At 44.7% G+C, this 22,865-nt stretch overlaps 1 protein-coding gene across 1 annotated transcript; it reads right to left on the bottom strand.

Moving 5' to 3' along the window:
• Positions 1-21,608: 21,608 nt before the first annotated feature.
• LOC123186491 (exocyst complex component EXO70A1-like) lies at positions 21,609-22,453 on the bottom strand (the record flags this gene model as incomplete). Its single annotated transcript, XM_044598251.1, has 1 exon — positions 21,609-22,453. A coding segment is annotated over one exon (801 nt), but the record flags the coding sequence as incomplete, so codon positions are not given.
• Positions 22,454-22,865: the final 412 nt, after the last annotated feature.

Genomic DNA, 22,865 nt, shown 5'->3' on the forward strand with positions numbered 1-22,865 from the left:
CGTGTATATATGGAGATCCGTAACTCCGATTGGCCTGAAACCTTCGCCGTGATTTTTTCCCGAAAATTAGTTTTCTTGCGGCAAAAGAAGAGTATCAACCGCCTTACAGGGGGGTCACGAGGGTCAGGGGCGCCCCCCCTACCTCGTGCCCACCTCGGACACTGGTTCGCGTTGATTTTTCCTCTAGATTTTCCAAATATTCTGAAAAGTATTTCCGTCCGTTTTTATCCCGTTTGGACTCCATTTGATATGGATATTCTGCGAAACCAAAAACATGCAACAGACAGGAACTGGCACTGGGCACTGGATCAATATGTTAGTCCCAAAAATAGTATAAAAAGTTGCCAAAAAGTATATGGAAGTTGTAGAATATTGGCATGGAACAATCAAAAATTATATATACGACGGAGACATATCAGCACCCCCAAGCTTAATTTCTGCTCGTTCTCGAGTAGGTAAATGATAAAAAAGATAATTTTTGATGTGGAATGCTACCTAGCATAATCTTGATCATATGTCTAATCATGGCATGAATATTAAGATACGAGTGATTCAAATCAATAGTCCATCCTTTGACATAAAAATAATAACACTTCAAGCATACCAACCAAGCAATTATGTCTTATTGAAATATCATAGCCAAAGAAAGCTCATCCCTACAAAATCATATAGTCCGGCAATGCTCCATCTTCACCACACGAAGCATTCACATCATGCACAACCCCGATGACAAGCCAAGCAATTGTTTCATACTTTTGACGTTCTCAAACCTTTTCAACTTTCACGCAATACATGAGCGTGAGCCATGGACATAACACTATAGGTGGAATAGAATATGATGATGGGTGTCATGTGGAGAAGACAAAAAAGGAGAAAGTCTGACATCAACTAGGCGTATCAAAGGGCTATGGAGATGCCCATCAATAGATATCAATGTGAGGAGTAGGGATTGCCATGCAACGGATGCACTAGAGCTATAAGTATATGAAAGCCCAAACTGAAACTAAGTGGGTGTGCATCCAACTTGCTTGCTCATGAAGACCTAGGGCATTTGAGGAAGTCCATCATTGAAATATACAAGCTAAGTTCTATAATGAAAATTCCCACTAGTATATGAAAGTGAAGCAAAAGAGTATTCCACAAATGGCGGTTGTCTAAGTGAAGAGAAACAGGCAATCCAAACTTCAAATGATATAAGTGAAGCACATGAAGCATTTTATAAAGCCATACTCAAAAGATATAAGTGAAGTGCATACAGCATTCTATAAATCAACCAAGGACTATCTCATACCAGCATGGTGCAAAAAAATAAAATAAAAACCTAAATGCAAAAGACGCTCCAAGACTTGCACATATCGCATGAATGAAACGAATCTGAAAACATACCGATACTTATTGAAGAAAGAGGGGATGCCTTCCCAGCATCCCCAAGCTTAGACGCTTGAGTCTCCTTGAATATTTACTTGGGGTGCCTCGGGCATCCCCAAGCTTGACTCTTGCCTATCTTCCTTCTTCTCACATCGAAACCTTCTCAATCATCGAATACTTCATCCACACAAAACTTCAACAGAAAACTCGATAAGATCCGTTAGTATAATAAAGAAAATCACCACTCTAAGTACTGTTGCAAACCAATTCATATTTTGTTTTTGCATTGGGTCTACTGTAATATAACTTTTTCATGGCTTAATCCACTGATATAAATTGATAGTTTCATCAAAACAAGCAAACTATGCATCAAAAACAGAATCTGTCTAAAACAGAACAGTCTGTAATAATCTGAACATTCACCATACTTCTGATACTTGACAAATTCTTCCAAAATTAGGAAAAATAAAAAGTTTGTACAGAAAGACAGTGCAAAAAGAATCCGAACCATTCGACGTTCCAGTAAAAAACTAAAAATCGCGCACTTCAGCCGAAGTTTCTGTCCTGCACCGCACAAACCAACAAGCATTGTAAACATCCTAAAGGCAAACCTTGGCACATTATTTTTATAATACAATGGAATTTTACAAGGGGGTAATTGTTTTTTTTGAAAAGTTTTTGTAATCAAGATTCACAAAGTTGCCGTGAGCATGAACAAAGTTCAAGGAGCTCTCCCACTTCTACAATGCTTGTCTTTCTCACTTTCACTTTCCTTTTTGAAAAGTTTTGGGTCCCCCTCTTTATTTTTGTTGTTTTTAAACTATATGAAAGCACTCAACAGAAATAAATGACTCTCTAAAACTTCTGGGTTGTCTCCCTGGCAGCGCTTTCTTTAAAGCCATTAAGCTAGGCATATAGTGCTCAAGTAATGGATCCACCCGGATCCCAAGGTATATCAAAGCCAATTTTAATTAACAATGATTTGTAATTTAGTAGTGAGCACAAAGTAACATATATCATGTAATGACGAAGTCTAACTCTCTTCCTATGCATTGGCATGTCATAAAAGAACAATTCATGCACACCTAGTAAAGGTCAATGCATAGTATAAGCAGTTTCTTACAATTTTAGCGCGTGGGAAACATAAAAAGGTGGAGATATAGTTCCTCTCTCATAATAATTGCAAGTAGGAGCAGCAAGCACATGCATACTATATCTATCAAAATCATCATGTGCAAAGGCAACCCATCAATATAATCCTTAAGAAGGGCAAACTTCTCCGATATAGTATATTCGGGAGAATTCAAAAAGATAATAGGACTATCATGCGTGGGTGCAATAGCAAAAATTTCATGTTTAACATAAGAACTATAGCAAGTTTATCTCCATAAGAATAATTCATATTGGCATCTTGGCCACAAGCATAGCAAGCATCATCAAAAAGGGATATTTCAAAAGAATCATAGGGATCATAACAGTCATCATAGCAATCATGATTCGGTAAGCACGAGGGGGCATTAGATAATGTATGAGTTGAAGAGTTACTCTCATTAGAAAGTGGGCACGGGTGATCAATCCGCTCTTCCTCCTTTTGTTCTTCGCTCTCCTCATTATCTTTTTCATCCAATGAGCTCACAGTTTCATCAACTTCTTCTTCCATAGATTCCTGCAAAATATTAGTCTCTTCTTGGACAGCGGAGACTTTCTCAATAAGTGCATTAATTTCGTAATTTTATTCATAATTCTCATAGCAATATTTGAGGATAGCTAAATTTTTAGATCTATAAACAACATCATCAAAAAATTTAAACTCTTTACACATAGATTCAATTTCATAAGCACCCATAAAAGCAGCAAATTCTTCTATTTGTTCCACATCATAGTAATCATATATACCATTAGCATAAGAAGCTAAGGTTTTATTGTCATTAAATTTGCATGAAAAGGGAAGGTGTGGAGCCTTCATCCTAGAGCAACAAGTATAATCATAACTCACGCATAGTTGCCAAGCATACCACTTCAATATATGAATTTGATCCTATAATAGTTTCCCTTTTTGTGTCAAGCGATAATCCCTAAAGTATTCACGTTGATCCAACGTTACTCTCATAACATAATTGAATGGGGTTTTCTCAGGATTATTAAAGTAGTACATAATATCTTTCACATAACCAGCATCGAGGGTTTTAGGAGGTTCCCCATCTCCATGAGCAGCAAGTACACCTAATTTTTTTTGGTATTTCGTGTTCCATATCCATAACTAAAGATAAAGAACAACTAAGAAAGCAAATAAAAATTACTTAGTGATAAAGAAAACAAGCACACATGAGAATATTCACCCCACGCTCTTGCTCCCCGGCAACGGCGCCAGAAAAAGATCTTGATAACCCACAAGTATAGGGAATCAATTGTAGCCTCTTTCGATAAGTAAGAGTGTCGAACCCAACGAGGAGCTAAAGGTAGAACACATATTCCCTCAAGTTCTATCGACCACCGATACAACTCTACTACGCACGCTTGATGTTCGCTTTACCGGAAACAAGTATGAAACTAGAAGTACTTTGTAGGTGTTTTTGGATAGGTTTACAAGAAAGTAAAGAGCACGAGAGTAAAAACTAGGGGCTGTTTAGATAAAGACACAACTAAAATAGTAAAGATCTTGTTGTCACGAGAAAGTTGTTTGTCCCTAGGCAATCGATAACTAGACCGGTAATCATTATTGCAATTTTATTTGAGGGAGAGGCATAAGCTAACATACTTTCTCTACCTGGATCATATGCACTTATGATTGGAACTCTAGCAACTATCCACAACTATTAAAGATTCATTAAGGTAAAACCCAACCATAGCATTAAAGCATCAAGTCCTCTTTATCCCATACGCAAACAACCTACTTACTCGGGTATGTGCTTCTGTCACTCATGCCACCCACCATAAGCAAATCATGAATATATTACAAACCCTACAGCGGGAATCCCTCACGCTTGCGTGACACGGAGAGCATCATAGGACAACATCAATAATAAAACATACAACTCAAACCAATCTTGATCATCAAATAGCCATTAGAACAAAACGGATCTACTCAAACATCATAGGATAGCCATACATCATTGGAAAATAATATATAGCGTTGAGCACCATGTTTAAGTAGAGATTACAGCGGGTAAGAGAGAGGTTACACCGCTGCATAGAGGGGGAAGAGTTGGTGATGATGACCGTGAAGTTGTTGGTGAAGATGGCGGTGATGATGATGGCCCCGGCAGCGCTCCGGCGCCACCGGAAGTAAGGGGGAGAGGGCCCCCCTTCTTCTTCTTCTTCCTTGACCTCCTCCCTAGATGGGAGAAGGGTTTCCCCTCTGGTCCTTGGCTCCCATGGCGTGGGAGGGGCGAGAGCCCCTCCGAGATTGGATCTATCTATCTGTCTCTTTCTGGTTCTGCGTTCTCCTCTGGCTCTGTTTCACCGTTTCGTGTATATATGGAGATCCGTAACTCCGATTGGCCTGAAACCTTCACCGTGATGTTTTCCCCAAAAATTAGCTTTCTTGCGGCAAAAGAAGAGCATCAACCGCCTTACAGGTGGATCACGAGGGTCAGGGGCGCGCCCTAGGGGGGCGCCCCCCTACCTCGTGCCCACCTCGGACACTGGTTCGCGTTGATTTTTCCTCCAGATTTTCCAAATATTCTGAAAAGTATCTCCATCCGGTTTTATCCCATTTGGACTCTGCTTGATATGGATATTCTGCGAAACCAAAAACATGCAATAGACCGGAACTGGCACTGGGCACTGGATCAATATGTTAGTCCCAAAAATAGTATAAATAGTTGCCAAAAAGTATATGGAAGTTGCAGAATATTGGCATGGAACAATCAAAAATTATAGATACGACGGAGACGTATCAGCGGACTGCAACAAATGACATGGGATCGTCGAGGAGATTGTGTCTCGTCCGAAAAGCGGCGCCAACATCGAGGGCCAGGTATGCCCAACCACCGGTTCACTTGTTCTTTCGTCGTGTATGTCGCCGACACTTGTTTTGTGGTTGCATAGATGGTTCGGATGTTCAACATGTACCGCCAGGACAACAGCGACAAAGAGTTCAAGTTCATTCACATGTTCTCCCAGATCGAGTCGTGCGAGAAGTGGAGGGAGGTCCGGCTCACCCTCGCCAAGGCCAAGGAGATGTACAAGCCGGACACGCCCGCCCCGGGGGTGGCGGATGGGCGCCCTGATGGCAACAAAAGAGCCAAGACGGCGAGGGACGCGACACCCGCTGCTGAACGGCTGCAATTATCGATCGAGCAGTGCATCGCCGACGCCAAGAACAGCGCCGCAAAGAGGGAGGAGAAATCGGACATGCGGTGGTCGGCGTTGATGTTGAAGCAGGACGTGAAGCTCGACCTTCTCAAGACCAACGTCGCCGCAAAGAAGAGGAACATCGACCTGGCGTTCTTGATGGAAGCAGACATGTCGACGATGGACGAGCAGGTCAAGGCGTGGTACCTGGCGGTGCGCGGCCTCATCTTGAACCAGATGCCCGGGCCAGCGCCGACCACCACCCCAACGCCCACGCCGACAACAATGCCCACGCCCAGCCCCGGCGATGAAGTTGTTGAAGGAAATATGCCCTAGAGGCAATAATAAAGTTATTATTTATTTCCTTATTTCATGATAAATGTTTATTATTCATGCTAGAATTGTATTAACCGGAAACATAATACATGTGTGAATACATAGACAAACATAGTGTCACTAGTATGCCTCTACTTGACTAGCTCGTTTATCAGAGATGGTTATGTTTCCTAGCCATGGACAAAAGAGTTGTCATTTGATTAACGGGATCACATCATTAGGAGAATGATGTGATTGACTTGACCCATCCCGTTAGCTTAGCACTTGATCGTTTAGTATTCTTCTATTGCTTCCTTCATGACTTATACATGTTCCTGTAACTATGAGAATTGTGTAACTCCCGTTTACCGGAGGAACACTTTGGGTACTACCAAACGTCACAACGTAACTGGGTGATTATAAAGGAGTACTACAGGTGTCTCCGAAGGTACATGTTGAGTTAGCATAATTCGAGATTAGGTTTTGTCACTCCGATTGTCGGAGAGGTATCTCTGGGCCCTCTCGGCAATGCTCATCACCTAAGCCTTGCAAGCATGTAACTAATGAGTTAGTTATAAGATGAAGTATTACAGAACGAGTAAAGAGACTTGTCGATAACGAGATTGAACTAGGTATTGGATACCGACGATCGAATCTCGGACAAGTAACATACCGATGACAAAGGGAACAACGTATGTTGTTATGCGGTTTGACCGATAAAGATCTTCGTAGAATATGTAGGAACCAATATGGGCATCCAGGTCCCGCTATTGGTTATTGACCAGAGATGTGTCTCAGTCATGTCTACATCGTTCTCGAACCGTAGGGTCCGCACGCTTAAGGTTTCGATGACAGTTATATTATGAGTTTATGTATTTTGATGTACCGAAGGTTGTTCGGAGTCCCGGATATGATTACGGACATGACGAGGAGTCTCGAAATGGTCGAGACATAAAGATTGATATATTGGACGGATATATTTGGACACCGGAAAGGTTCCGGAGAAGTTTGGAGCCCCGGAAGGTTACCGGAACCCCCCGGGAGGTATATGGGCCTTATTGGGCCCATGTAGGAGGAAGAGAGAAGGAGCAAGGGAAGGGGGCGCGCCCCCCCAAGCCCAATCCGAATTGGGGAGGGGGGCCGGCCCCCCCTTTCCTTTCTCCTTCCCCCTCTTCCTATTACTACTACTAGTACTACTTCCTAATACTAGTACTCTTTCCTTCCCCCTCCAAATAAGATAAGGAAAAGAGAGGGAAACCTACTTGGAGTAGGTTTCCCCCTCCTCATGGCGCGCCCCCCCTAGGGCCGGCCACCTCCTCCCTCCCTCCTTTATATACGGGGGTAGGGGGGCACCCTAGGACACACAAGTTGATCATTGATCGTTCCTTAGCCGTGTGCGGTGCCCCCCTCCACGATATTACACCTCGGTCATATTGTAGCGGTGCTTAGGCGAAGCCCTGCAACAGGAGAACATCAAGATCGTCACCACGCCGTCGTGCTGACGGAACTCCCCCTCGGCGCCTCTGCTGGATCGGAGATCGAGGGTGCGTCATCGAGCTGTACGCGTGTCAAGAACTCGGAGGTGCCGGAGTAACGGTACTTGGATCGGTTGAACCGGAGGACGTACGACTACTTCCTCTACGTTGCGTCAACGCTTCCGCTTCGGTCTACGAGGGTACGTAGACAACACTCTCCCCTCGTTGCTATATCATCACCATGATCTTGCGTGTGCGTAGGAAATTTTTGAAATTACTACGTTCCCCAACAGTGGCATCCGAGCCTAGGTTTTATGTGTTGATGTTATATGCACGAGTAGAACACAAGTAAGTTGTGGACGATATAAGTCATACTGCCTACCAGCATGTCATACTTTGGTTCAGCGGTATTGTGAGATGAAGCGGCCCGGACCGACATTACGCGTACGCTTACGCGAGACTGGTTTCACCGTTACGAGCACTCGTGCTTAAAGGTGGCTGGCGGGTGTCTGTCTCTCTCACTTTAGTTGAACCGAGTGTGGCTACGCCCGGTCCTTGTGAAGGTTAAAACGGAGTCTATTTGACAAACTATCGTTGTGGTTTTGATGCGTAGGTGAGATTGGTTCTTGCTTAAGCCCGTAGCAGCCACGTAAAATTTGCAACAACAAAGTAGAGGACGTCTAACTTGTTTTTGCAGGGCATGTTGTGATGTGATATGGCCAAGACATGATGCTATATTTTATTGTATGAGATGATCATGTTTTGTAACCGAAGTTATCGGCAACTGGCAGGAGCCATATGGTTGTCGCTTTATTGTATGAAATGCAAACGCCCTGTAATTGCTTTACTTTATCACTAAGCGGTAGCGATAGTCGTAGAAGCAATAGATGGCGTAACGACAACGATGCTACGATGGAGATCAAGGTGTCACGCCGGTGACGATGGTGATCACGACGGTGCTTCGAAGATGGAGATCACAAGCACAAGATGATGATGGCCATATCATATCACTTATATTGATTGCATGTGATGTTTATCCTTTATGCATCTTATCTTGCTTTGATTGACGGTAGCATTTTAAGATGATCTCTCACTAATTATCAAGAAGTGTTCTCCCTGAGTATGCACCGTTGCGAAAGTTCTTCGTGCTGAGACACCACGTGATGATCGGGTGTGATAGGCTCTACGTTCAAATACAACGGGTGCAAAACAGTTGCACACGCGGAATACTCAGGTTATACTTGACGAGCCTAGCATATACAGATATGGCCTCGGAACACGGGGACCGAAAGGTCGAGCGTGAATCATATAGTAGATATGATCAACATAGAGATGTTCACCATTGAAACTACTCCATCTCACGTGATGATCGGACATGGTTTAGTTGATTTGGATCACGTAATCACTTAGATGACTAGAGAGATGTCTGTCTAAGTGGGAGTTCTTTAGAAATATGATTAATTGAACTTTAATTTATCATGAACTTAGTCCTGGTAGTATTTTGCAAATTATGTTGTAGATCAATAGCTCGCGTTGTTGCTTTCATATGTTTGTTTTTGATATGTTCCTAGAGAAACTGTGTTGAAAAATGTTAGTAGCAATGTTGCGGATTTGATCCGTGATCTGAGGTTAATCCTCATTGCTGCACAGAAGAATTATGTCCTTGATGCACCGCTAGGTGACAGACCTATTGCAAGAGCAGATGTAGACGTTATGAACGTTTGGCTAGCTCAATATGATGACTACTTGATAGTTTAGTGCACCATGCTTAACGGCTTAGAATCGGGACTTCAAAGACGTTTTGAACGTCATGGACCATATGAGATGTTCCAGGAATTGAAGTTAATATTTCAAGCAAATACCCGAGTTGAGAGATATGAAGTCTCCAACAAGTTCTATAGCTAAAAGATGGAGGAGAATCGCTCAACTAGTGAGCATGTGCTCAGATTGTCTGGGTACTTCAATCGCTTGAATCAAGTGGGAGTTAATCTTCCAGATAAGATAGTGATTGACAGAATTCTCTAGTCACCATCACTAAGTTACTAGAACTTCGTGATGAACTATAGTATGCAAGGGATGACGAAAACGATTCCCAAGCTCTTCGTGATGCTGAAATCAACGAAGGTAGAAATCAAGAAAGAGCATCAAGTGTTGATGGTTACCAAGATCACTAGTTTCAAGAAAAGGGCAAAGGGAAAGAAAGGGAACTTCAAGTAGAATGACAAGCAAGTTGTCACTCCCGTGAAGAAGACCAAAGCTGGACCAAAGCCTGAAACTGAGTGCTTACACTGCAAAGGAAATGGTCACTGGAAGTGGAAATGCCCTGAATATTTGGTGGGTAAGAAGGATGGCAAAGTGAACAAGTGTATATTTGATATACAGGTTATTGATGTGTGCCTTACTAGTGTTTATAGTAGCCACTGAGTATTTGATACTTGTTCGGTTGCTAAGATTAGTAATTCGAAACAGGAGTTACAGAATAAACAGAGACTAGTTGAGGGTGAAGTGACGATGAGTGTTGGAAGTAGTTCCAAGATTGATATGATCATCATCGCACACTCCCTATACTTTCGGGATTAGTGTAAAACCTAAATAAATGTTATTTGGTGTTTACGTTAAGCATGAATATGATTTGATCATGTTTATTGCGATACGGTTATTCATTTAAAGTTAGAGAATAAATTGTTATTCTGTTTACATGAATAAGACCTTCGATGGTCATACACCCAATGAACATAGTTTGTTGGATCTCGATCGTAGTGATACACATATTCATAATATTGATGCCAAAAGATGCAAAGTTAATAATGATAGTGCAACTTATTTGTGGCACTGCCGTTTGGGTCATATCGGTATAAAAGCGCATGAAGAAACTCCATAAAGATGGATTTTCGGAATCACTTGGTTATGAATCATTTGATGCTTGCGAACCGTGCCTTTTGGGCAAGATGACTAAAACTCCGTTCTCCGGAACAATGGAACAAGCTACTGACTTATTGGAAATAATACATACCGATGTATGCGATCCAATGAGTGTTGATGCTCGTGGCAAGTATCGTTATTTTCTGACCTTCACAGATGATTTGAGCAGATATTGGTATATCTACTTGATGAAACATAAGTCTGAAATAGTTGAAAGGTTCAAAGAATTTCAGAGTGAAGTGGAAAATCATCGTAACAAGAAAATAAAGTTTCTGCGATCTGATCATGGAGATGAATATTTGAGTTACGAGTTTGGTCTTCAATTAAAACAATGTGGAATAGTTTCACAGCTCACGCCACCTGGAACACCACAATGTTATGGTGTGTCCGAACATCGTAACCGCACTTTATTGGATATAGTGCGATCTATGATGTCTCTTACTGATTTACCACTATTGTTTTTGGGTTATGCATTAGAGACAGCTGCATTCACGTTAAAAGGGCACCATCAAAATCCGTTGAGATGACGCCTTATGAACTGTGGTTTGGCGAGAAACCAAAAGTTGTCGTTTCTTAAACTTTGGGGCTGCGATGCTTATGTGAAAAAGTTTCAACCTGATAAGCTCGAACCCAAATCGGAGAAGTGCGTCTTCATAGAATACCCAAAGGTAACTATTGGGTACACCTTCTATCACAGATCCGAAGGCAAGTTATTCGTTGCTAAGATGGATCCTTTCTAAGAGAAGAAGTTTCTCTCGAAAGAAGTGAGTGGGAGGAAAGTAGAGCTTGATAAGGTAATTGTACCTTCTCCCGAATTGGAAAGTAGTTCATCACAGAAATCAGTTCCAGTGATTGCTACACCAATTAGTGAGGAAGCTAATGATGATGATCATGAAACTTCAGATCAAGTTACTACAGAACCTCGTAGGTCTTCCAGAGTAAGATCCGCACCAGTATGGTGTAGTAATCATGTTCTGGAAGTCATGTTACTAGACCATGATGAACCTACGAACTATGAGGAAGCGATGATGAGCCCAGATTCCGCGAAATGGCTTGAGGCCGTGAAATCTGAGATTGGATCCATGTATGAGAACAAAGTGTGGACTTTGGTGGAGTTGCCCGATGATCGGCAAGACATATTGTATAAATGGATCTTCAAGAGGAAGACAGATGCTGATAGTAGTGTTACTATCTACAAAGCTTGACTTGTCGCAAAAAGGTTTTTGACAAGTTCAAGGTGTTGACTACAATGAGATTTTCTCAACTGTAGCGATGCTTAAGTCTGTCCGAATCATGTTAGCAATTGCCACATTTTATGAAATCTGGCAAATGGATGTCAAAACTGCATTCCTTAATGGATTTATTAAAGAAGAGTTGTATATGATGCAACCAGAAGGTTTTGTCAATCCTAAAGATGCTAACAAAGTGTGCAAGCTCCAGCAATCCATCAATGGACTGGTGCAAGCATCTCGGAGTTGGAATATACGCTTTGATAGTATGATCAAAGCATATAGTTTTATACAGAATTCTGAAGAAGCCTGTATTTACAAGAAAGTGAGTGGGAGCACTACAGCATTTCTGATAAGTATATGTGAATGACATATTGTTGATCGGAAATAATGTAGAATTATTCTGCAAAGCATAAAGGAGTGTTTGACAGGAGTTTTTCAAAGCAAGACCTCAGTGAAGCTGCTTACATATTGAGCATCAAGATCTATTGAGATAGATCAAGACGCTTGATAAGATTTTCAATGAGTACATACCTTGGCAAGATTTTGAAATAGTTCAAAATGGAACAGTCAAAGAAAGAGTTCTTGCCTGTGTTGCAAAGGTATGAAATTGAGTAAGACTCAAATCCCGACCACAGCAGAAAATAGAAAGAGAATGAAAAGTCATTCCCTATGCCTCAGTCATAGGTTCTATAAAGTATGCTATGCTATGTACCAGACCTATTGTATACCTTGCTCTGAATTTGGCAAGGGAGTACAATAGTGATCTAGGAGTAGATCACTGGACATTGGTCAAGAATATCCTTAGTAAGGACTAAGGAGATGTTTCTCGATTATGGAGGTGATAAAAGAGTTTGTTGTAAAAGTTACATCAGTGCAAACTTTTACACTGATCCAGATGACTCTAAGTCTCAACCTGGATACATATTGAAAGTGGGAGCAATTAGCTAGAGTAGCTCCGTGCAGAGCATTGTGGACATAACATATTTGCAAAATACATACGGCTCTGAATGTGACAGACCCGTTGACTAAGCTTCTCTCACGAGCAAAACATGATCACACCTTAGTACTCTTTGGGCGTTAATCACATAGCGATGTGAACTAGATTATTGACTCTAGTAAACCCTTTGGATGTTGGTCACATGATGATGTGAACTATGGGTGTTAATCATATACAGATATGAATATTGGTGTTAAATCACATGGCGATGTGAACTAGATTATTGACTCTAGTGCAAGTGGGAGACTGAAGGAAATATGCCCTAGAGGCAATAATAAAGTTATTATTTATTTCCTTATTTCATGATAAATGTTTATTATTCATGCTAGAATTGTATTAACCGGAAACATAATACATGTGTGAATACATAGACAAACATAGTGTCACTAGTATGCCTCTACTTGACTAGCTCGTTTATCAGAGATGGTTATGTTTCCTAGCCATGGACAAAAGAGTTGTCATTTGATTAACGGGATCACATCATTAGGAGAATGATGTGATTGACTTGACCCATCCCGTTAGCTTAGCACTTGATCATTTAGTATTCTGCTATTGCTTCCTTCATGACTTATACATGTTCCTGTAACTATGAGAATTGTGTAACTCCCGTTTACCGGAGGAACACTTTGGGTACTACCAAACGTCACAACGTAACTGGGTGATTATAAAGGAGTACTACAGGTGTCTCCGAAGGTACATGTTGAGTTAGCATAATTCGAGATTAGGTTTTGTCACTCCGATTGTCGGAGAGGTATCTCTGGGCCCTCTCGGCAATGCTCATCACCTAAGCCTTGCAAGCATGTAACTAATGAGTTAGTTATAAGATGAAGTATTACAGAACGAGTAAAGAGACTTGTCGATAACGAGATTGAACTAGGTATTGGATACCGACGATCGAATCTCGGACAAGTAACATACCGATGACAAAGGGAACAACGTATGTTGTTATGCGGTTTGACCGATAAAGATCTTCGTAGAATATGTAGGAACCAATATGGGCATCCAGGTCCCGCTATTGGTTATTGACCAGAGATGTGTCTCAGTCATGTCTACATCGTTCTCGAACCGTAGGGTCCGCACGCTTAAGGTTTCGATGACAGTTATATTATGAGTTTATGTATTTTGATGTACCGAAGGTTGTTCGGAGTCCCGGATATGATTACGGACATGACGAGGAGTCTCGAAATGGTCGAAACATAAAGATTGATATATTGGACGGATATATTTGGACACCGGAAAGGTTCCGGAGAAGTTTGGAGCCCCGGAAGGTTACCGGAACCCCCCCGGGAGGTATATGGGCCTTATTGGGCCCATGTAGGAGGAAGAGAGAAGGAGCAAGGGAAGGGGGCACGCCCCCCCAAGCCCAATCCGAATTGGGGAGGGGGGCCGGCCCCCCCTTTCCTTTCTCCTTCCCCCTCTTCCTATTACTACTACTAGTACTACTTCCTAATACTAGTACTCTTTCCTTCCCCCTCCAAATAAGATAAGGAAAAGAGAGGGAAACCTACTTGGAGTAGGTTTCCCCCTCCTCATGGCGCGCCCCCCTAGGGCCGGCCACCTCCTCCCTTCCTCCTTTATATACGGGGGTAGGGGGGCATCCTAGGACACACAAGTTGATCATTGATCGTTCCTTAGCCGTGTGCGGTGCCCCCCCCTCCACGATATTACACCTCGGTCATATTGTAGCGGTGCTTAGGCGAAGCCCTGCAACAGGAGAACATCAAGATCGTCACCACGCCGTCGTGCTGACGGAACTCCCCCTCGGTGCCTCTGCTGGATCGGAGATCGAGGGTGCGTCATCGAGATGTACGCGTGTCAAGAACTCGGAGGTGCCGGAGTAACGGTACTTGGATCGGTTGAATCGGAGGACGTACGACTACTTCCTCTACGTTGCGTCAACGCTTCCGCTTCGGTCTACGAGGGTACGTAGACAACACTCTCCCCTCGTTGCTATATCATCACCATGATCTTGCGTGTGCGTAGGAAAATTTTGAAATTACTACGTTCCCCAACAGTTGTTTCGACTCCGACGCCACGCCGACCGCCAGCCCGAGCATAGAAGCCACGCCGACGCCGAGCACGCCTGCCTCCACGCCGACCCCGGCCAATCCCACTCCAGAGGAGCCCGCCGTTTGATGCGCTCCGTGTCTATGCTTCCTTCCTTTTGATCGTCAAACTTTCGGGCATGTTTGATCGCCGAACTATGGCTTGGTGATTGCCGACTTGTGGCATGGTGATCGCTGAACTTGTGGCGTTTTTTGGGTAGCGGGAAAGACATGTTTGATTTTTGGGCGTCTTGGGGCCGAAACCTGGGGGCGCGGCTGGGAACTCGATCACCCCCAGGGCGAAAAAACCGCCGGCGCAAACGCGAGAATGCAATTGCCGGGTGCGGTGGGGGGCCGAACGGCTGAAGATGCTCTAAGTTGTTCTTTTGAGCTATAAATAAAATATTTCGCTAAAGTGCGCCCGCGCAGGAACAAAGGGTGCGCCCACGTGAATATACAAACCGGCCCGGCCCACAGTTGCCCACGCCCGCACTCCACGGTGTGGGGTCCTCGGTGTCCGCATCCTCTCTCCTGTCCTGGCCACTAGCTCTCCGCCCTCCTTCCTTCCCTTTCCTCCCGGCCGGCGCCTCCTCGGTCCCTTCGTCCTCGACACTGCGTAACCCTCTTGTATCGACCCCCCGACCTCCTTCTCGTCGTCCGTCCGTGCGTCTGAGGCTCAAAGAAGTTCTTTGACATCGTCCTCGCTGTTAGAGTTGTGTCGAATATTATTGTACAAGGTAGGTTACAGTTGGACTTGGTTTTGGACTGTGTACACAGGGTAGGAGTTATGTCCTAATAGGACACTTGTATTCTAGGCCTCTCATATATATCGGGGGTAGACACACGATGTGACCTATGCCAACATAATAACACAGGCACGCGGAGGAGCCGGCGGCGTGTGTCGGCGCCCGGATGGCCGGAATGCGGTATTGTGACGGTGATATGGGGAGGAGAGCCCATAGTCAGGCCCCGGGATGTAGCCATATCGATGAATCTTATTAACAAATTTCGGTGTCGTGCTTGTATGATTGCTTAGTCCACGGTAGATCAAAGAAGCACCTCGAATTTACTCTAACGAGTGGTATCATGAACAAGGTTGCAAGGTCTAGAGACCGTAGATCGTTGATTTAGAGGACGGATTATCGTCAGCACGAGGACAACGTGCGGAAGAATTTTTCCGCGGAGGCCGTCAGGTGTGCTTTCGACGAGATCGAAAAAGAATCAGGAAACAGGCGGCGGCATGAGCAGTCTCAAGCAATTCGCATGGTCGATCGGGAGAACTCGTCGAGAGTCCGGTATCAAAAAGAAAATCAATTCAGCAAGATTGGTAATCGACTTGAGTTGGGCGATTGATTTGGAACGCGTGCGGCATGCAGGGCTGCAGGAATCTGCTCGATCCTGAGGAGCGTGCGGCCCCAAGCTTGGTGGGGCGCAGCTGATGGATGGCAGGAGTTTTCGTTGCGGAGGGCCCAAGGCAGCACCGCGTTGGATTGCTGCAGAATTGCACTGTGTGAGATGACCATAGACCAGTTGTGAGCATGTTGGGTAAACAAAGTAAACAAAGGAAAACACTTAAAAGCAGTCTGATCGGACGCGATCGTGTAACGCCGAGCGCCTCCCTGTCCATGACGCGAGTTAACCTCCCCAGTTATCGTAGCTTTTTTTACGGGTAGCCCACCTACCGTAGTTGCGTAGCGTCTAGCCTGCTGGCCTAAAGGTACATGGTACTGTTCCTTTTTTTACTTTTACGCCACACGTAGTGCTTTGCCACATAGCTACATATATATGATGCTACAAATAATCTCAAAATGATATGTTCAAAAAGAAAAACAATCTGGGATGAAGCACATAGCAAGCACCAGCAAGGATTTAAACACTATTAACGTTGGTCGTGGATGTTTGTTGGATTTGGTACTAGCAATCCCATGGATCCATAGTTGCTTTGGATATAGCAATGTTTAGGGTACCTTCCTTGAGGCCACGGCCGTTGAAGCATCCCATCACGGCATGACAGCATCCACCGAGTAGCCAGGTTGCCGTTATAGCATCGTCGAAGCAGCCGTGCGATCATCCTCACAGCACCGCCACGGTCGAGAAGCATGGCGTCGCAACATCGTCGAAGCACTCGGGCCTCCACCGTAGCATCGCCGTAGTCGTCGAAGCACGCCATCGCAGCATCACCATGACCGTTTGAAGCATGCCACTGTCGCGGTTGGTCACATCATCGTCGCAGTTGTCGAAGCACCCATCATGGTTGTCGATGCACAGCGTCGCAACATCATCGAAGCAGACGGGTTTCCATCGTAGCATCGTCGTGGCTGTTGAATCAACCCGTCACGACCGTTGAAGCACGCAATCACAGCATCATTGAAGTAGCCAGGTTGCCGTCAAAGCAAACCGCGACCGGCAAAACATGTCGTCGCAACAACATCGAAGCGGTCGGGCTGCCGTCGCAGCATCGCCGCGGCCACCGAAGCACGCCGCCATCGTGCCACAGCCGCGGCCGTCGAAGCACACAATTGCAACATCATCGAAGTAGCCAGGTTGCCGTCAAAGCACACTGCGATCGCCAAAAGCATGCCACCGCAACAGCATCGAAGCAATCAGGCTGCCATTGCATCATCGCCCGTGGGCACCGAAGCACACCGTCATCGTGCCACCGCCGCAACCACCGAAGCACGCAATCGCAACATCATTGAAGCAGCCAGGCTGCCGTCAAAGCACACTGCGACCGCCAAAACATGTTGTCGCAACAACATCGAAGCAGTCGGGCTATCGCCGCATCATCGTTGAGGTCGCAGAAGCACACCACCATTGTGCCACCGTCAAAGCCGTCGAAACATGTCGTCGCAACATCGTTGAAGCATCGTTGAAGCGGTCGGGCCTCTGTCGCAGCACGACTTGAAGCAGTGGAGCCACCGTCACTTTTGATGTGACTGCAGTTCATGTATGACGTCGGTAGCAAGGTATGATCGTATATAATTTTTGTTGCATGGCCCAAAATCAGTCATCCAAAAAAGCTTAAAATAGTCTCGATGGCCTCAACCCCGTTGATGCGTGGAAAGCAGTGCCCCATGGCTGAGCACACCCACGTGAAGGAAAAAAGACCGAGCAGACCTGAGTTACTCGGCGCGGATCATACGGCTGGAGACACATGCTCATGAACGGATCGGGTGGCTAGCGAACCGGCTGATTACTCGCGCGTATCAGCCGGATGACGCGTAGCATCCGCCGTAAACAAAAGAATACGAGTCTGGATAGCTACTTCGTGTTGGAACATTGTGGACAGTTGTTTGTTGATCTCTTTGCCACACGTACGTGCAGGCTACGGGGGACTATTTCTTGGTTGTTACTATTTGTTTTGAACAGAGTACATGTATGGTCGGTGGCTGCTTGAAGGAGTCACGGAAGGCCAAATGCGTGGGAGGCTGCAAGGCATGAGATTTGTTGGTGAAAAAAAGGCAATCTGCATGGTTTGGTATTGACCGTGGCATGGACAACAACACAATAAGGAAAGAACTTTTGAGGTTATGGGAGCACAGTTTTATTGCGCCCATGGTGACTATCAGGAAAAAGTAAATTTCTTCTGGAAGTGTTGCTAATTGGATACGGGGTTTTACCATTATGATGGCAGATTGACGACGTGCGTATAAGGCTCAAAGCAGGAGTCTGGAGCGCGTCGTGACAGGATCATGCATATGCAAGGCGTCAAAGAAACGCATAGAGATGCGGGCGGAAAACGGTGCAGGGTGGAGCATGGTTACAGTCGGATAATTTCGGCTGGGTCGGATTGGAATGTCTGACGGATCGACAGGGATGTCGGTCAAAGCAGAAGACGGCAGTGATTTCAGTGACGACGACATAGGAGCGTGATGCTGATGGTGGCCGACTTCTGGGGCGTGGAAACACGTGGTGCAGGCTTGAGGGCTTGTGCGGCTTCGACAAGACTAAGACGCGGGGTTGATTCAAGGCAGTGTACACATGAGAGCTTGAAGTCGACAGGGCGCAGGGTAGCATAGCGCAGCTACATGGAGTCATGTTGAAAGTGGAGCTGGAGTCTGATGGTCGACTTCACTCTGAGCTGATGGAGAGGCTACGGCGTAAATGCATGGAGAGTCGAAGCCTATTTCAGCGGGATAGCGAGAGACACGTGGATCAGACTGGGGCCCAGTGGTCTTATGAAAACGTGATACTCGGCATCGGTCGGTGATGATCGGTGGTTCTCTGCAGTAGGGGTTTGAGTTGTGTGGGTCCGCGGCCCTAGATACTCGACCAGGACAGCAGAGGCTCGACGCGGTGATAGTGGCGAGGCGTGCGGTAAGCACGGGACACAGTGACATACCAAGGCACTAATGGTGAAACATGTGGTCACAAAAAATGTGCAGGGTTTTGAAGCAGTATTGACGAGTACCAGGTTCAAGTTGGTGACTAGATCTATCGAGTTTGACATGTCAGATGGATTAGAGTGGACCATAGGGAATCTGAGAAAGTGGCGGAAAGTCTGAAATTGTCAAAGGTTGAGAGGGTACATGGCCGTATATTCTGTAGTGTTTAGTGCACATGGCAAAAATGCGGATGACAAGTACAGAAGAAGGCGGAGTGCTATAGCCGTTGGACATGTCAAAGACTATCCGGGAAAAAAGGATGAGACAACTGTGAATTTAACTCAAGGTGGCACAGGGCAACGGTAAAATTCCTTCAAGTTTCAGATAGATGGTCAAGAAAGAGCGGTAATGTTGAGTTCAGGTAACTCTTATATGTGGCGTCCAGTATGTGAGTTGTTCATTTTCACGTAGACAGTGATCGGTGTGTGATGGCGTTGAACGGATTTTCTGAAAGTTGGGAGCACAAAGTAGAGTAATGAGGAACTTAATTTTGCTCGAGTGTTGACTGTGAAGAAGACGAGAAGGGACTACAGTTGCAGGTGGAGTCACATGGAGTCTAGGAGTAGCAGCCGTGCTCATGGCGTATCTTATGTCCAATGTACATGGAGGTTCGACGCATGGACAAACTCAAGGTGGTGGAGAATATTTGCCAAGGTGGAGTTTGTTAGAGTTGTGTCGAATATTATTGTACAAGATAGGTTACAGTTGGACTTGGTTTTGGACTGTGTGTAGACAGAGTAGGAGTTGTGTCCTAATAGGACACTTGTATCCTAGGCTTCTCATATATATTGGGGATAGACACACGATGTAACATATGCCAACATAATAGCACAGGCACGCGGGGGAGCCGGCAGTGTGTGCCGGGTCCCGGGTGGCCAGGATGCGGTATTGTGACGGTGACATGGGAAGGAGTGCCCGTAGTCAGGCCCAGGAATGTAGCCATATCGGTGAACCTCGTTAACAAATCTCGGTGTCGTTTTTGTATGATTGCTTGGTCCTTGATAGATCAAAGGAGCACCTCGGATTTATTCTAACACTCACGGTGAGTGACTGATACAGGCAGCTACCTCCAGATCCCCGATATATTTCAAATCTGAATTTATCTTCAGCCTGTCCGGGGTTCTGAACATGTGGCCATTTTACGCCTTGTTGTGCGCCCACAGGACTCTGTCCGTGATACTCTGTTTTACTCTAATGTACGCCGTATTTCGGTGAGGCTCCCAGGTCTCAACTTACATATTTTTCTTCTTAGAACTGGCTCTCAACTTACATGACGGCATGCAGTAGCACGTAGGTCACTGGCATTTGCTGATAGATTGTATTCCATCCTAGAATAGCATACTGGATTTTGGTGATATATGGTATTTCATCTTCGTTTCATTTTCTTCTCCTCTTTGTATGTAGACTTTCGTACTGGCCGATATGATCTTGCATGCATCAGAGGTTCACAATGCGGGCCACTGAGCGACGAGCGTTGTAATTCAACTGTATTGTTGGTTACTCCACAAAAAATAACTAGTATCGTGGGTTGTGTTTGTGTAACATGGAGTGTTTTGCTGATTCAGTTTCTGCTGTTGAAATGACGTTGTCAAATGGCAAATCTATTATGAGGGGAAAAAAGGCCTGAACATAATAGTGTATCCACAAATGCTCATTTCGGCTGACCTATTATGTTGCATAATAATCAGATAAGAAAAAGGATTTGAGAAAGGTGTGGCTGCTCCCGGGTGCAGGTGCACCCGGATGAACAGTACACATGAAAAAAATATAAAACATGAAAGAAAAAATCTGAATTTTTTTGACATCAAACTAGATCAACAGATTTAGCTTTCTGCAAAATTTCGTGACCAAATAATATTTGAGGAGCCCTCAGCAAAAAAAACAAAATCACACCTCAAAAGTGAACAAAACTTTGAACACAGATTTGTTTTTTTTGCCAAGGGCTCCTCGAATGTTATTTGGTCACAAAATTTTGCAAGCAACTAAAACTTTTGATCTAGTTTGTTGTCCCGAAATTTCAGATTTTTTCGATTTTGTTTTGTACCTTTTTGAAGTGTACTGTTCATGCGGGTGTAGGTGCACCCGGGAGTAGAAAGTCCAGTCTTAAAGGATTTTCACATACAGATAGTACAGATACGTGACAAATATAACTATTTTTGTGACAGAAATTTTCCCGTACCAGGCTACCTTTAAGTTTCAGTTATTATCTGCATGCTGAAGTTTTGAATACAGCAGATTGACATAAAGAACGATTTAATGAACCGGACAAAAGCAAGTGCATACAGAATGTTGTATAATCAAAACTAACATATGCACTTTTCTATGCATGAAATTTACAGAGAAGCAGAATGTGGGAGCATTTGACATTGAATCACGATACCAAATAAAGGCACACCCACGGCGGGTGCCCAGTTGATATGGGATTCAGAATACTCCCTAGTGATCTAAACGCTCTTATATTTCCTTACAGAGTGAATTAACTTTTTTTTCCAGCGGAATGTAATTCAGAATACAACTCCACTTTAAAAAGGAAACACAAAATCCAAATATAATTCTGAAGCATGACTCCGGCCTCTTATTTGTCGGGTGACTCTGTTTGATGGATCAAAAGCAGTTTTCATCCTTCAAATAGCTCTCCCAGCATCTCCTCCAAAACTTCGGGACTGCTGTTTCCGTCACTAGCGTGTTTCTCTAGCCGGGGATGCTCCTTCAGGTAGTCACGGTAACCTGAAATGACTCTCTCGATGATAGTTCTCCGCAGCACATCTCTAAGCTGAGGGTCCGGAACCTTCCAAAACTTCTGAGCTTGGTACGTTTTGCGAAATGCAGACTCGAATTTTGCCAGTGAAGAGGTGTTGATCCAACGATGGATCAATCCCGGAGATCTGGATTTTGGTAAACAGGATAGCACATGCCCCCATGAAGCATCAAGATAATTATCCATGTACTTCTCACATTCAGGTACAAGTTTAAGTCCCTGGTGTTGTCCAGAGCACAACTCTACATCCTCTAACTGCGTCGATGGCTCAGATAACTGCGCTAGGAAATAGGCATTGTTAAGCAAGAACATGTACCTGAGGCTTGGGTCCGAGCACAAAGCCGATTTTTTCACAAGCAGATCCTTGAGAGAACTTATCTCTTGAAGTATCAGGTAGTGAAGCTCTTCAGTGTACTGGCTCTCTGCGGAGTTAATTGCTGATGCCTGTGCTCTCCTTATCAAAGTTATGCAATCCACCAACAACCGAGTGTTCCGGTGAACCTCGCCTTCCCCTTGCAGAATGTCAATATCCCACGAGGAATCTTGACGATAACTTTTCCACCCTCGGTGCACCTTGTCTGATATGGTCGCAATTAACCTCCTCCTTTCTGTTAGAATAAATCCGAGGCGCTCCGTCGATCTATCAAGGACCAAGCAATCACCCAAGCACGACACCGAGATTTGTTAACGAGGTTCACCATCATGACTACATTTCGGGGCCTGACTACGGGCGCTCCTCCCCGTGACACCGTCACAATACCGCAGCCCGGCCGCCCGGGCGCCGACACACGCCGCCGGCTCCCCCGCGTGCCCGTGCTATTATGTTGGCATAGGTTACATCGTGTATCTACCCCCGCTATATATGAGAAGCCTAGGATACAGGTGTCCTATTAGGACACAACTCCTACCCTGTCTACACACAGTCCAAAACCAAGTCCAATTGTAACCTACCTTGTACAATAATATTCGACACAACTCTAACAAACTCCACCTTGGCGAATATTCTCCACCATCTTGGATTCATCCGTGCGTCGAACCTCCATGTACATTGGACTTGAGATACGCCATGAGC

The sequence above is a fragment of the Triticum aestivum genome, chromosome 2A, assembly GCF_018294505.1.
Source record: "Triticum aestivum cultivar Chinese Spring chromosome 2A, IWGSC CS RefSeq v2.1, whole genome shotgun sequence".
Lineage (NCBI taxonomy): Eukaryota > Viridiplantae > Streptophyta > Magnoliopsida > Poales > Poaceae > Triticum > Triticum aestivum.